Genomic DNA, 16,893 nt, shown 5'->3' with positions numbered 1-16,893 from the left:
TGTTGACACATAATAGAAATGTACATTTTCTTTTGTTGGGTGTAGTCGTTTGTAATGTTCTTTACATCCTGTTGGTTAATGTATTGTTAAGTTCATATATAACCTTGCTGATTTTTGGTTTAGGTCTATCAGTTGTTGAGAGAATTAAAGTCTCTACTTATAATTGTGCATTGTCTGTTTCTTCTTTAAGTTCTGTAAGTTTTTGCTTTACGTATTTTACACCTCTGATTTTTGGTGCATACATATTTAGGATTGCTATGTTTTCTTTGTGGATTGAACCTTTTATCATTATGTAGTTCTCTGTCTCTGGTAATTTTCTTTGTTCTCAAGTCTTTCACGGCTCATGACAGTCTTGACTTCCCGAGCCCAAACAATCTTGCTGCGTCAACCCCCCAAGTAGTTGGGACTACAGGTGCATGCCACCACACCTGGCTAATATTTGTATTTTTTTTGTAGAGACAGGGTTTTGCCACGTTACCCAGGCTGGTCTTGAACTCCTAAGCTCAAGTGATCTGCTCGCCTTGGCCTCCCAAAATGCTGGTCTTACAGGAGTGAGCCACGGCTCCTGGCCTGAAGTCTGTTGTATCTGATATTAGTAGAGCACATGCTTTTTGTTTTAAAATTGTTTGCATGATTTGTCTTTCTGTATCCTTTTTCTTTCAATTTGCCTGTATTGTTATATTAAAAGTGTTTTTTTTTTTTTTGGTGGATAGCATATAATAGGGTCATATTTTTAAAGTTCATGCTACCAGTTTCTATATACATATATATTTTTTTCTTTTTTTTTTTGAGACGGAGTCTCACTCTGTCACCCAGGCTGGAGTGCAGTGGCGCTGTCTCACTCACTGCAACCTTTGCCTCCCAGGTTCAAGTGATTCTTCTGCCTCAGCCTCCTGAGTAGCTGGGATGACAGGCACCCGCCACCACACCCGGCTAATTTTTTTTGTATTTTTAGTAGAGACGGGGTTTCACCATGTTAGCCAGGATGGTCTTGATCTCCTGACCTCGTGATCTGCCCACCTCAGCCTTCCAAAGTGCTAGGATTACAGGCATGAGCCACCGTGCCTGGTCATCAGTTTCTATATTTTAATTGGCTTGTTTAGGCTGCTTACACTTAACATAATTATTGATAATATTAAGGCTTAAGGCTACCATTTAATTTTTTTGTTTTTTGTTTTTTTGTTTTTCCATCTGCTTTTTCTTGTCTTTCTATGGGTTACTTGAACTTTTTTTTTTAATATTACATTTTGATTTACCTATATTGTTTATGAGTGTATTTTTTTTAGCTCTTTTAGTGGTTGATATATTTCATATGTGTGTATATATATGTGTATTATAGATACCTGTGTATGTTATCACACATGCATATGTATACACATATACATATATGTCATGTGTATCATGTTTATGTGTATATATCATATATTTGAATACATTTATCACAGTCTACTGGTATTACTATTTCACCATTTCAAGTGAAGTATAGAAGCACGTGTCCTTTTATATCCCTTTACCCATCCCTGTTTGTGATTTGGTTTACATATTTCCTCTACATGCATTTCTGTCCACATAAGACAGTGTTTGACAGTTATTTTTTCAACTGTGAAACATAATTTGTGATACGACTAAACAAAGTTTTCTATATTTACCCATATTTTTGCTTACTGTTTTTTAGTCCTTCCTGATGTTCCAGGTCCTGCTTTATTTTTTTTTTCTTGTTTTTCCCCTTTAGGAAATTGTGCTTTAGCCATTCTTTTAGTGTAAATCTGCTGATCACAAATCTATTTCCTTTATCTGAGAATGTCTTGATTTCTGTTTCATCCTTTGAAGTATGTTTTTGTTGTCTGTAGCATTCGGGATTGATGATTCTTCTTTTTCAGCACTTGAAAAGTACTGTGCCACTTCCTTCTGGCCTCCGTGTTTTCTGATAAGAAATCTACTGTCATTTGAATTACTTTCCCCTTATAGGTAAGAGGCCATTTTTCTGTGACCGCTTTCAAGATACTTTGTCTTTCATTTCCAGAAGTTTAATTATGATATACTTTGGCATGGATTTCTTTGAATTTAGCCTGTTTGGAGTTTGTTCAGCTTTTTGAATTTATAGGTTTATATCTCCTGTTAAATCTGGGATGTTTTGGGCTATTATTTATTCTGTATTTTCTCAACTCTGAAAAAGTCTTCTTTCAGAACACCCATAATATGAATGTTAGATCTTTTGCTATAGGACCACAGGTTCCTGATTTGTTTTGTTTTGTTTTTGTTTTCGTTTTTTCTAGTCTGTTTTATCTCCGCCTTTTTTTTTTTCTTTGAGACAGTGTCTCACCCTGTCACCCAGGCTGGAGTGCGGTGGTGCGATCTAGGCTCACTTCAACATCCGCCTTCTGGGTTCAAGTGATTTTCCTGCCTCAGCCGCCTCCTGAGTCGCTGGGATTACCAGCGCGCGCCACCACCCCTGGCTAATTTTTTGTATCTTTAGTAGAGATGGGGTTTCACCATGTTGGCCAGGCTGTCCTCAAACTCCTGACCTCGTGATCCACCTGCCTCGGCCTCCCAAAGTGCTGAGATTACAGGCATGAGCCACCGTGGCTGGCCTTTTCCCTGCTTTTTAGACTGGGTAATTTCTATTCATCTATCTTAAATTTCAGTGGTTCTTTCCATTGTCCCCTCCATTTCATATTTGAGCCTACTCACTGAGCTTTTTATTTTCACTATTTTTCATTTATAAAAATTTTCATTTAATTTTTCTTGGTATCTTCTATTTCTTTGCTGAAACTTTGTTTCTTTGCTTAGGCTTTCTACTCTTTCATGTTTTTCAAGTGTGTTTTTATCATGGCTGCTTTACAGTGTTTGTCAGCTAAGGCTAACTTGCCTGTCATCTCAATGTTGGTTATCCATTGGTTGTCTTTTTTCACGTAGTTTCAAATCCTCCTGGTTCTTAGTATGATGAGTGGTTCTTTTAGTTGAAACATTTTGTGTATTGTGAGATTCTGAAGCTTATTTAAATGTTCTGTGTTAGCTGGCTTCTCTGACCCCGCTCTGACAGTAGACAGGGATCACTGCCTGGCTACAGCTGGTGGATACAGAAGTCTAGACTCTCCACTCAGCCTTTCTTGACACTGAAGAAGGGGGCTTCTCATTGCTGCAGGGAAGGGTAGGAGTTCCGCCTCCCCCTAGGCTTTCCCTGATACCATCCTGGCTAGAAGGTTTTAGTTAGTGTGCCTTGTTACTACATTCTGCCCGACCTCTGCTGACACCTTGGCAGGAGTAGACTGGTATTCTCTCCACTGGGCAGTAGTGAAAGTCCTGACTCTGCATTCATCCTCCTCTGACACCACCCATTGGAAACAGGGAGGGATGCCTCCTCATTGCTCTGTGGGAGTGGAAGTCCAGGCTCCCCGCCGGATCTTCACTGACACTGCAGAGGTGTTCTCATTACTACCCGGTGGGAATGAAATCTTCACTCCCTACTTGGCTTTCTTGTACCACCCTGGTGGAGGAGAAGGGGTTAGGGTGCCTTGTGATACATTGCTGAGGATAGATGTCTAGGCTTCCCTCTCCGCTTTTGTTCAAAGGGGTGTGGGTGAGGCTGCATTTTTTCTGTGGTAGTTGGTTAGAGCAGAGTGAGAGCTGTTGTTTTAGTTTCCTGTCTTGCTAGGTTCCCCTCTCCTGTTTTTTGTTTTGTTTTGTTTTTGGGTTGTTGTTCTTTTGGCCCAGAGAGAACAGGCTTTTGTTTTGGCTTCTTTTGATCTGTACCGGTTGTCGTTTCCAGGTGGCTGGCTTCTTTAGCCTGTCTAGGGCATATGAGGCAAAAAGAAAACCCAGGAAGCTCGCCACTATGTTGTTCCTGGGTCCTAAGGTCCTGAGACAGTCTTCTGCTTTTAGAGTCTTTTCTTTTTTTTTTTTTTTCCTCAACCTCCGCCTCCCAGGTTCAAGCACTTCTCCTATCTTGGCCTCCCGAGTAGCTGGAACTATAGTTGTGTGCCCCCATGCCCAGCTAATTTTTGTATTTTTAGTAGAGACGGGGTTTCATCATGTTGACCAGGAGGGTCTCAATCTCTTGACCTCATGATCCACCCTCCTTGGCCTCCCAAAGTACTGGGATTACAGGCATGAGCCACCGTGCCCAGCCTCTTTTAGAGTCTTTTCGTGCTATTTAAATATATAACATCCATGATTTTTAAAAATTATATTTAATTTTTTAGTCAATATATGATTCAGAATTTTTTTATAAAGAAAAAAATGATAAAATTATATTTAATTGAAGGAGTAGGGGAATGTATTTCTATTCCCTCTTCCCAGAAGCAGAAAGTCTGTTTTGAACCTTTTTTTTTTTTTTTTTCCTGAGACAGAATTTCACTCTGTCACCCAGGCTGGAGTGCAGTGGGACCATATTGGCTCGCTGCAACCTCTGTCTCCTGGGTTCAGGCAATTCTCCTGCCTCAACCTCCTGAGTAGCTGGGATTACAGGCGCCCACTACCACTCCCAGCTGATTTTTTTATATTTTTAGTAGAGATGGGGTTTCACCATGTTGGCCAGGCTGGTCTCGAACTCTGTACCTCAGGTGATCCACCCACCTTGGCCTCCCAAAGTGCTGGGATTACAGGCGTGAGCTGCCGCACGTGGCCTATTTTGAAACTTCTAAAAAAGTTAACTTTTTTTTTTTTTTTTTTTCTGATTATAAAGGTAGATTTGGAAAACACAAGAAAATTGAAAGAAGAAAATTAAAATTGGTCAGCACAGTGGCTTACACGTGTAATCCCAGCACTTTGGGAGACTGGGGTGGGTGGATTGCTTGAGCCCAGGAGTTTGAGACCAGCCTGGGCAACATGGTGAAACACTGTTTCTACTAAACACATAAAAAATAGCGTACTAGCGTGCACCTGTAATCCCAGCTACTCGGCAGGCATGAGAATCGCCAAGATTGTGCCACTGCACTCCAGCCTGGGTGACAGAGTAAGACCCTGAGACCCTGTCTCAAAGAAAAAAACAAAAAGAAAATTAAAATTACTCTAATCCTACCAGCCAGACGTAAGCACTATTAATAATTTAGGCTAGTTTCTTAGTATTTTTTAGAGACTGGGTCTCACTATATTGCTGAGGCTGGCACATTGAACTTGTGGGCTCAAGTGATTCTCTGGCCTCATCCTCCCGAGTGATTGGGACTCTTTAGTATTTTTATTTTTTATTTTTTATTTTTTATATACATATATTTTTTGAGACGGAGTCTCGCTCTGTCGCCCAGGCTGGAGTGCAGTGGTGCGATCCCAGCTCACTACAAGCACCACCTCCCAGGTTCACGCCGTTCTCCTGCCTCAGCCTCCTAAGTAGCTGGCACTATAGGTGCCCGCCACTATGCCCGGCTAATTTTTTGTATTTTTAGTAGAGATGGGGTTTCACTGTGTTAGCCAGGATGGTCTTGATCTCCTGACCTCGTGATCCGCCTGCCTCGGCCTCCCAAAGTGCTGGGATTGCAGGTATGAGCCACCGCACCCAGTCTGGACTGCTTAGTATTTTTAATGTTAGAAAAAGTTGTAGGCCAGCCACAGTGGCTCATACCTGTAATACCAGCACTTTGGGAGGCCAAGGCGGGAGGATTGCCTGAGCCTAGGAGTTCGAGACCAGCCTGGGCAACATCGGGAGACCCTGCCCCTACAAAAAAAAAAAATATATTAAGCCAGATGTGGTGGCATGAGCCTGTGGTTCCAGCTACTTGGGAGGCTGAGGTGGAAGGATCACTTGGGTCTGGGAAGTGGAGGCTATAGTGAGTTGTGATCGTATCACTGCACTGTAGCTTGGTTGACAGAACAAGACCCTATCTCAAGAAAAAAAAAAAGTTTATGTTGTTTTTGTGTCTTCCCTTTTCTCCTAAAGTTTTTATTTTATTTTATTTTATTTTTATTTTTTGAGATGGAGTCTCGCTCTGTCACCTAGGCTGGAGTGCAGTGGCGTGATCTCGGCTCACTGCAACCCCTGCCTCCTGGGTTTAAGCGATTCTCGTGCCTGAGCTTCCCGAGTAGCTGGGATTACAGGCCTACGCCACCACACTCAGCTAATTTTTGTATTTTAGTAGAGACAGGGTTTCGCCACATTGACCAGGCTGGTTTTGAACTCCTGACCTCAGGTGATCCACCTGCCTTGGCCTCCCAAAGTGCTGGGATTACAGGCGTGAGCCACTGTGCCCGGCCCTCCTAATGTTTTTAATATAAATAATTTCCCACATTGTTATACCTTACTTAGGTGTTTTAATGACTGTATAACAGTATGATATAATGAATATTTTACTACCTATAACTTTTTGAAAAATTCAGATTATTTCTTTGAGGTATATTACTACACAGAAATTACCGGATACTTAGTGCTAAACTGCTTTTCAATAGGTTATATCACTTTTTCTTTTTTTTTTTTTGAGATGGAGTCTTATTCTGTCGCCAGGCCGGAGTGCAGTGGCATGATCTCTGCTCACGGCAACCTCCTCCTCTCAGGCTCAAGCAATTCTCCTGCCTCAGCCTCCCAAGGAGCTGGGACTACAGGCGCAAGCCATCACGCCCGGCTAATTTTTGTATTGTTAATAGAGATGGGGTTTCACCATGTTGGCCAGGATGATCTCAATCTCTTGACCTTGTGATCCACCCACCTCGGCCTTCCAAAGTGCTGGAATTACAGGCATGAGTCACTGTGCCTGGCTGGTTATATCACTTTTAATACTACAACCAAACTTGAGAGACTTACCTTATTATATACAACTAACATTGAACATTATTGCTAACTTGAGTATATATTGCTAATTTGACAGGCCAAATGTAATATTTAAATGTTTTAATTTGCCTATCTGTGATTTCTGTGTGCTTTGATTTTCACATTGATTTATGATGATAAATGTCTAATTCTTTATTTGGACTTTTTTGGGGTTGATGTCATAAGTTGAGTATCTAAATTGATTTTTTTTTCCAAACAGCAAATGTGTTCTTTCAGCACTATTCCATTGCTATGGTTCTCTGAGCCTTTTGTAGTCATACATATTAGATACATTTTAGGGCTATCTTTGTTCTGATAATTGAACTCTATTCTTTTGATGCTTTGGCTAGTTGAAATTTTGGAAATTTTGTTAGAAAAAGTGGCTGCGCTTTAGGTAAAAGAAATGTTAACTAACCTGTTTTAATCTTGAATTACAGTAGTAGCTCATTTTGGATGGCTACAGTGGGGCTTAAATACAGCTTGGTAATGAAGTACTATATAATCTTAAAAGGAATGAGGTAGATCTACATGCACTGACATAAAACATGTATTAAATGAGAGTAGAAAAATACGTTTTAAAACTGTATTATATTAGCATCTACTTTTATAAAAATTTTAAAAACTTTATTATTATTATTATTTTTTTGGAGACAGAGTCTCACTCTATCCCCCAAGCTGGAGTGCAGTGGCGTGATCTTGGCTCACTGCAACCTCCGGCTTCTGGGTTCAAGTGATTCTCATGCCTCAGCCTCCTGAGTAGCTGGGTTTACAGGTACACGCTACCACACCCAGCTAATTTTTATATTTTCAGTAGAGATGGGGTTTCACCTTGTTGGCCAGGCTGGTCTCGAACTCCTGACCTCAGGTGATCCACCCACCTCGACCTCCCAAAGTGCTGTGATTACAGGCATGAGCCACTGCACCCAGTCAATATTTATTATTATTATTATTTTATTTTATTTATTCATTTTGGGGATGGAGTCTTACACTGTTGCCTGGACTGGAGTGCAATGGTACAATCTTGGCTTACTGCAACCTCCGCCTCCCGGATTCAAGCGATTCTTCTGCCTCAGCCTCCCAGATAGCTGCGATTACAGGTGCCCGCCACCACGCCCAGCTAAATTTTTTTGTATTTTTAGTAGAGATAGGGTTGCACCATGTTGGCTAAGCTGGTCTCGAACTCCTGACCTCGTGATCCGCATACTTTGGCCTCCCAAAGTGCTGGGATTACAGGCATGAGCCACTGTGCCCAGCCAATATTGATTATTTTTATAACACTTGAATTTTTTTTTAATTTTTTTCCACAGAATCTCACTATCTTGCCCAGGCTAGCCCCAAACCCTGGGCTCAAGCAGTCTTTCTGCCCCAGCCTCCTGAGTAGCTAGGACTACAGGTGCATGCTCCTGTGCCAGGCTTGACATTTTTTGAAACAAGGAAGCTGTATTACTCTTGTAATCACAAACAACAAATATAAATACAAACAAAAAATGAGCTTAATAGCTAAAACGTACATCTGGAAAGTAAATGGGTTTGAATATTTAAGAAAATTTAGAGAAAGATGAAGAATGACTTGCTGTACCAGAGAGGAATATACTACAGTATTGAAGCAGTCTAGTTCTGGTGCTGATGAATAAAACTAAATAGATTAGTCTGGCTTACTCTTGTCTAGTCCAATATACTCTTACTATTTACCACTTAGAAGCTTCAGCAGATATTATCTTTGCTTTAAAATTATTGCTGTTATGTCTTTACCTCTATTTAAATTATGTAAGGCTCCTCATTTCTCTTATCCATGTTGCTTCTGAAACTTTCTGCTGCATGTATTCAAAGAGTAAAGACATTAATTTGAGAAAAATAATTATCTTTTCTTTTTTTTTTTTTTTTTGAGATGGAGTCTTGCTCTGTCGCCCAGACTAGAGTGTGGTGGTGGCGCGATCTCAGCTTACTGCAACCTCCACCTCCTGGGTTCAAGCGATTCTCCTGCCTCACCCTCATGAGAAGCTGGGATTATAGGCACGCACTACCACGCCTGGCTAATTTTTGTGTTTTTAGTAGAGACAGGGTTTCACCATGTTAGCCAGGCTGGTCTCGAACTCCTGACCTCATGATCTGCCTGCCTTGACCTCCCACAGTGCTGGCATTACAGGTATGAGCCACTGCGCCTGGCCAGCTATTGTTTTAAATATACACAGTAAGATCATGTTTTGTAATATAAATACAGAATAAAACTCTTAGTATTTCAGACCTTTTTGCAAGGAGTAGAAGAGCCAACTCTAACTGGATTAAGCAAAAAGAGAGAGAATTTACTGGCAATTTTAACTGTAGAGTCCAGATAGTTTTAGCCACCTGCATGGCTGGATCAGGAACTCAAATAAAATTAAGAATTGGTTTCTCTCTGTCTTTCACTCTTTGGTAGGCTTTCTACTTTTGGTGACCGCCCTGCCCCAGACCCCCAGCACATTTCCCAGCAGTTTCAGGCTTACATTAATCTACCTCCTCTTTCCCAACAGTTTTTTTTTTTTTTTTTTTTTTTGAGACAGAGTCTCGCTTAGTCGCCCAGGCTGGAGTGCAGTGGCACAATCTTGACTCACTGCAAGCTCCGCCTCCCAGATTCATGCCATTCTCCTGCCTCAGCCTCCCGAATAGCTGGGACTACAGGTGCCCGCCACCACGCCCGGCTAATTTTTTGTATTTTTAGTAGAGGTGGGTTTTCACCATGTTAGCTGGGATGGTCTCTATCTCCTGACCTCGTGATCCACCCACCTTGGCCTCCGAAAGTGCTGGGATTACAGTCGTGCACCCGGCCCCCAACAATTCTTATAAAAGTCCTGGAATTGAATCTCATTGGCCTGATTTGGGTCACACATCCATCTCTGAATCAGTCATTGCAGACTTGGGGATAGAATATGTTAATGACTACAATGGATCACGTGTTTTACTCTTGGAGCTGGAGCAGAGGGAGCCAGCTCCATGTGGATTGAGGGCAAAGGAATAATTGGCATCTTTTTTTTTTTCCCCCCCCTTTGAGACAGAGTCTCGCTCTGTCGCCCAGGCTGGAGTGCGGTGGTGGGATCTCAGCTCACTGCAACCTCCGGCTTCTGGGTTCACGCCATTCTCCTGCCTCAGCCTCCTGAGTAGCTGGTACTACAGGCGCTCGCCACCACACCCGGCTAATTTTTTGTATTTTTAGTGGAGACAGGGTTTTACCGTGTTAGCCAGGATGTTCTCAATCTCCTGACTTCGTGATCCGCCTGCCTGAACCTCCCAAAGTGCTGGGATTACAGGCGTGAGCCACCACGCCCGGCCCAAACAGTGGCATCTTACAAAACTATCTCTCATATAAAGAGATGGCTTCTTGAAGCCTTAACGAAGAGCATGGGCACTTTGGAACTAGGAGGGGACCAATTCTTGCCCTTCCTCACACATGCTAATTATAGTCTTGGTTGCTTTTTCCTCTTCCTAGAATGCATCACCAGAATATTCACATGGATCACCTTCTCATTTCTTCCAGATTCTGTTCTAATGTCATCTCATCAGGCTTTCCTGACTTCCCTCTAAAATGGTACCACCCTCAGCCACTAAATGTCATTTTCTAACCCTGTAATTTGCTTTTTTCTCCATAGTGTGTGATATGTTGGTATATATTCTGTGTTCCTCCGTGAGAACACAGAATATATGTTTTTTTTTGTTTACTACCATATTCTAGGTACCATATTCTTGACATATAGTAGGCATTCAGATATTTATCTGTCAAACAAAGCAATATATGAATATTAGAAAAATGAAAGGAACAGAGATAAGTGACTCTTAAGTATGGAGGAACTTTTTCTGGGGAGAAGGAGGATGGTGGTGATACTGAGGAGTTAGTAAAATATTCCTATTATATTGCTACTATTCTTTTCACTAGAGGCTTCATATATTATATTTTATTATTACATTTTAGAATCCTTATTAGGTACACTATTAATTATTAGCTCAAGTGATTGATTTCATCCTGTTCATATGACTGAGAGCAACACTATTCAGTAGAAATACAATGCAAGCGGCTGGGCGCGGTGAGTCACACCTGTAATCCCAGCACTTTGGGAGGCTGAGGCGGGCAGATCATCAGGTCAGGAGTTCGAGACCAGCCTGACCAACATGGTGAAACCTCCCTCTCTACTGAAAATACAAAAAAATTAGCTGGGCATGGTGGTGCGCACCTGTAATCCAGCTACTCAGGAAGCTGAGGCAGGAGAATCACTTGAACCTGGGAGGCAGAGGTTGCAATGAGCCGAGATTGCACCACCGTACTCCAGCCTGGGTGACAGAGCGAGACTCTGTTTCAATAAAGAAAAAATAAAAGAAAGAAATATAATGCAAGCTACAAATTTGTGCCATATAGGTAAGTTAAAATTTTTCTAGTGGCCCCAGAAAATAATGAAAAGAAACAAGCAAAATTAATTTTAATATTATATTTAACTCCAGATATCTAAAGTATCATTTCAACATACAGTCAATGTAAAAAATTTTTGAGGGTGAGGTGGCGGGCGCCTGTAGTCCCAGCTCCTCGGGAGGCTGAGGCAGGAGAATGGCGTAAACCCGGGAGGCGGAGCTTGCAGTGAGCTGAGATCTGGCCACTGCACTCCTGCCTGGGCGATAGAGCGAGACTCCATCTCGGGGGGAAAAAAAAAAAAAAAATTGAGATATATCATATTTTTGTAACACGTTTGAAATCAGGTATATATTTCATAATTTACATCACATCTGAATTCGGACTAGCACCAAAAATCACATGTGGCCAGTGGCTACTGTATAAGATACCATCGTTTAGAGCATATATGCATCCATGTATTCATGTATTTGATAAATATAGACTAGTGCCAGAAACCATTCAAAAGGCTGGAATTCACAGGTGAAGAGGACAGATGAGCTCTCTGATTTCATGGAGTTTATGTTTTACAGGGAAGAGACAAAAAAATAAGTAAACCATTTCCAAAGAGGTAAGTAGAAAGGAGGTTATTTATATGATGATTGATTTAAATAATATACCCAGAGTAAAGTGTACCAATCTTAAGTATGTATAGCTAGATGAATTTTTTTTTTTAAATATGACAACCACTCAGATCACAAGTCTCCTTCCTGTTCATTAGTAAACAGTTTGAAATTAGAGTTTTTAAAGGGGGGAAGGGATGGGAGGAGAATGTAATATCTTTTCTACTTTTGATAGATATGGACAGGAGGAAATTGTTTTCTGGACTACTGGGCTAGTGGTCAGAGCACTGTTTCCTTTTGGGAAGAAGGAAATTGAGCTTGGAGGCAAATCTATCCTTTGCCTTTGATTCCCCCATTCTACTATGGTAATACATTTTTTAAAAGGCTCTGCTGCCCTCTAGTATCTAAAATGAACTTGAAAAGGTAAATTAGTTCCAGAACTATACCTAATGAAGAGGTCTACTGTTTTAGTAAGGGTTTTGTCAGTGACAGAGTTAACCACAATATTCCATTCTTTGAGTACACTATAAGTTCTGCGATGGTTTGATGATATTTCTTTGCTCAATATAGATAATATTAGACTATTTGTGTTAATAGTTTTTTTATGAGTTAATTTGTACATTTCCTTTCAAATTGCAGTTTTAAAAATGGTATTAAGTGTAAAAAAAGAACATAAATTGTAGGCCTAATGTTTTATGTATGAATGATAATTATCATTTTATCTTTGCAGATTTTGAAAGACATAGCCAATCGATTCCATATGATGAGTGGCTCCAAAGTACATTTTGTGCCCGGCTGGGATTGTCATGGGTTGCCCATTGAAATAAAAGTATTATCAGAACTTGGTAGAGAAGCTCAGAATCTTTCAGCTATGGAAATTAGAGAGAAAGGTAAATAATCTCTGTTTCTGTTTTAAACTGATATTTGTAAACACTTAGGGTCCTTGGAAAAGTCAGAGTTTTACCAAAGGAACCTTTTGTTTTTGTTTGGTTTGGTTATAATGAGATCTATTGGAAATGCCTTTCTGTCACAGAAAATTCAGATTTTATTTCATGGATTTTTGTAAGAACTTATGTTTGGATATTGAAGGAAAGACTTTGTGAGCATTTCTAATTGCATTCTCAGTTTCTTAATGTTTATATTTTATAAAATTATTTTTTGGTATGTTCTTTTTTTTACTTTCCTCAAGGGGGCTTGTTGACTTATTTCAGGTGTTAAGCCACAATTAAATTCTAAAATACATATATTTTACATTAATCTCTTATTTGATCCTTTTTCTTCAGTCGACTGGGCCAGGGAGGACTCTCCTTTTCTTATATGTTGTACTATTGTACATTTGGATATAACTGTGAAGATTTTTTTACTTCCTTGTGAAACCTATTATCATTGGCTTACATTTGATATTCTGATTAATTTTTTGTGTATAATGAAATGAAAATTATTATCTGACCTTTTCTTAAATTAAGAAACAATAAGGAATAATTTTTCCAGTTTATTTTTTCCAGTGAAGTGATTGTATAAAGTCTGGAAAATACAGAAGACAGTAATAAAATTTTAACTTTTGCAATTTCAGTTAATTTTAGAATTTGTTGTAGGTATCTTCTGAACACTGTTGACCTTCAAATTATTTTTCTATTAAAAAATTTTATAGGCTGGGTGCAGTGGCTCATGCCTGTAATCCTAGCACTTTGGGAGGCTGAAGCAGGTGGATCACCTGAGGTCAGGAGTTTGAGACCATCCTGGCCAACATGGCAAAACCCCGTCTCTACTAAAAATACGAAATAGTTAGCCAGACATGGGGATGCACGCCTGTAGTCCCAGCTACTAGGGAGGCTGAGGCACGAGAATCGCTTGAACCTGGGTGGCAGAGGTTGCAGTGAGCTGAGATCGCACCACTGCACTCCAGCCTGGGCAACAGAGTGAGACTCCATCTCAAAAAAATTTTTTTTTATATTCTAAACTGTCTACAGCATTTGCATTAGAGAGATACATGCTAAACCATGTTTAAGAATTCAAATTCGTTGGTTTTTAAAAGCTTTTTTTCTGTGTGTTTTTTTTTTGTTTCTTTTAGCTAGATCATTTGCTAAAGCAGCCATTGAGAAGCAGAAATCAGCATTTATTCGTTGGGGAATAATGGCAGATTGGAATAATTGCTACTATACATTTGATGGAAAGTATGAAGCCAAACAGTTGAGAACTTTTTACCAAATGTATGATAAGGTAAAGAAGTATTTTTTCTCTTTGAGTAGGTTGAAGTATGTGTTACAAAATTCTACCTTTAACTTCATATTTTTGTCATTTATAGGGCTTGGTTTATCGATCTTACAAACCTGTGTTTTGGTCTCCCTCATCTAGGTATATATGCATTTTTTGGTAATTGAAAGGGAGAAATTTGTGAGTCTTCGAAATATTTATGTTTAATGTTTTTAAACCTTAGGACTGCATTGGCTGAAGCAGAACTTGAGTATAATCCTGAGCATGTCAGTCGTTCAATATATGTAAAATTTCCTCTCTTGAAACCTTCTCCTAAATTGGCATCTCTTATAGGTAAGATTTATTCATAGCTTGAGTGTACTAAAGTTATAGAATTATCCCATTTGCTAACATATTTACAATTTTATCTTCACAGATGGTTCATCTCCTGTTAGTTTTTTGGTCTGGACCACACAACCTTGGACGATTCCAGCCAATGAAGCTGTTTGCTATATGCCTGAATCAAAGTGGGTATATTATTGCATTTTTTTAATACACAGATAGAATCTATTCCATCATTAACATTATTTTGAATTTATTTTAACCTCTTTATTACTTTAAAATTTAATGAATTATAACTTAGTTATTAGGTTCATATAGATTTTATTAACCTTTAGGTGATCCTTTTTAAGACCTTATCTGGCTTTTTGGGAAAATGAAGTAGAAGTATAAGTTACGAAGTGTTTTGAAAATAGTATAGTTTGATCTTGAAGTCAGTTTTTTCTTTTTTCTTTTTTGTTTTTTGAGACCGAGTTTCACCTTTTGTTGCCCAAACTGGAGTGCAATGGCGTGATCTTGGCTTACCACAACCTCTGCCTCCCGGGTTCAAGCAATTCTCCTGCCTCAGCCTCCCGAGTAGCTGGGATTATGGGATTACAGGCATGCACCACCACACCCAGCTAATTTTGTATTTTTAGTAGAGACGAGGTTTCTCTATGTTGGTGAGGCTGGTCACAAACTCCCAGCCTCAGGTGATCCGCCCGCCTCAGCCTCCCAAAGTGCTGGGATTATAGGCGTGAGCCACTGTGCCGGCCTGAAGTCAGTTTTTTCTAAAATGATACTTAAAAATTAAAATGATATCTGTGGCTTTTCTTGTTTCATTAGTATTAATTCTCTCCTAAAATTTTATGTTAGGTATGCTGTTGTGAAATGTTCTAAGTCTGGAGACCTCTACGTACTGGCTGCAGATAAAGTAGAAACTGTTGCTTCTACTTTGGAAACAGCATTTGAGACTATTTCAACATTTTCAGGTGAAGATTTTTAGATATCTGACAACATAGTCATCAAAGTATTGGGCTGACTTGAATTTACTACTTTGCTGAACTGCCTATTGTGAATTGAAACAGATAAGGCCTCTACCTTTCTAGAATACATTTTACATTGATTACACTAAAGGAGAATATACATTATGCATGATAGGAGTACAGAAAAATATGAATATTGATAAATGTACAACAGATAAAACAAGTTTCTGGCAGTATCCAATAGTTACTTGGTAAAATTTTATGCAAAATTAATTTTTAAAATTGTTTTTATCTGTTTTAATAAAAGTAGCAAGAAAGGAAATGAATGTGCTTATTTTTCGATATATAATTTTAATAAAGAATTGAATAAATTCTGAAAATTATTCGGAAAGCAGTTCTTCTATCAAAGGAATTTTATTTTATTTTATTTTTTAAAGAGACAGGGTCTCAGGCTGTTGCCCAAGGTGGAATGCAGTGGCCCAGTCATCTCATTGCAGGCTCAAACTCCTGGGCTCAAGGAATCTTCCCACCCTGACCATCCAAGTAGCTGGGACTATAGGCACATGCCACCACAGTCGGCTAATTTTGAAAAAATGTTTTACAGAGATGAATTCTTGTTGTGTAGCCCAGGCTGGTCTGGAATTCCTGGACTCTGGTGATCTGCCTGCCTTGGCCTGCCAAAGTGCTGGGATTAAAGGCGTGAGCCACTCTGCCTAGCCCAACATAATTCTTGGTGAGCTATAATTTAGGACTTTTGAGGTAGTGACTGCTTTTGAAATATAATTATGGAAGTCTAGGGAAGTTTAAAATTAGCTTTTTGTTGTTGTTTTTGTTTTGTTTTGTTTTGAGATGTGGTCTTGCTCTGTTGCCCAGGCTGGAGTGCAGTGGTGCCATCTTGGCTCACTACAGCCTTTGGGTCCTAGGCTCAAGTGATCTTCCCTCCTCAGCCTCTTGAGTAGCTGGGACTACAAGTGCATGCCACCATGCTGGGCTAATTTTTAATTTATTTTGGTAGAGATGAGGTCTTGCTACATTGCCCAGGCTGGTCTTGAACTCCTGGCCTCAAGTGATCCTCCTGCCTTGGTCTTCGAAAGTGCTGGGATTATGGGCATGAGCCACTGTGCCTGGACTAAAATTTTATTTTATTTTATTTTTTTAAAGAGATGAGGTCTCACTATGTTGCCCAGGCAGGTCTTGAACTCCTGAGCTCAAGTGTTCCTCCTGCCTCTGCCTCCCAAAGTGCTAGGATTATGGACGTGAGCCACCGTGCCTAGCCTAAAATTATCTTTGATCCTTAGGTATGACATATCTTTTAATTTCTTGCTTAAAAAATCAATCACATTAATAAAGATACAAAAGCTGCCTAGAAAGACCCCCTAGCGAAATAGGAAAGCCCTCTAAATTAATCAGTTCAGATACAAGCCAATGCGAAGTTTAAAAACAGCCTTAACAAAAATAAAAAGATTTTTATGTCAGAGGCAGGAAAGGAGCTTAAGAATTTTTAAGACTATTTGGTCCTCTTTGGTGCAATAGGATAATAAAAATACAAACCAAAATAATAATTTACTTCACACCCTCTCTCACTGTGTTGCCCAGCCTTGTTTCAAACTGCTGGCCTCAAGCAATCTTCCCACCTCAGCCTCCCGAAGTGTTGCAATTACAGACATGAGCTACTGCACCCAGCCC

General features: G+C 39.8%; 1 protein-coding gene across 1 annotated transcript in view; it reads left to right on the top strand.

Moving 5' to 3' along the window:
- IARS2 (isoleucyl-tRNA synthetase 2, mitochondrial) overlaps positions 1-16,893 on the top strand; it is a 71,262-nt gene that overhangs the window by 11,458 nt on the left and 42,911 nt on the right. The window contains exons 3-8 of the mRNA XM_021927079.2: positions 12,441-12,600; positions 13,782-13,930; positions 14,016-14,065; positions 14,148-14,257; positions 14,340-14,430; positions 15,098-15,213. Of these exons, the coding sequence (XP_021782771.2) occupies positions 12,441-12,600; positions 13,782-13,930; positions 14,016-14,065; positions 14,148-14,257; positions 14,340-14,430; positions 15,098-15,213 (676 nt within the window). The remainder of the gene's footprint in view (positions 1-12,440; positions 12,601-13,781; positions 13,931-14,015; positions 14,066-14,147; positions 14,258-14,339; positions 14,431-15,097; positions 15,214-16,893) is intronic.

This window comes from Papio anubis, chromosome 1 (assembly GCF_008728515.1).
Source record: "Papio anubis isolate 15944 chromosome 1, Panubis1.0, whole genome shotgun sequence".
Taxonomy (NCBI): Eukaryota; Metazoa; Chordata; class Mammalia; order Primates; family Cercopithecidae; genus Papio; species Papio anubis.
This window is presented reverse-complemented; position numbering and strand designations above follow the sequence as displayed.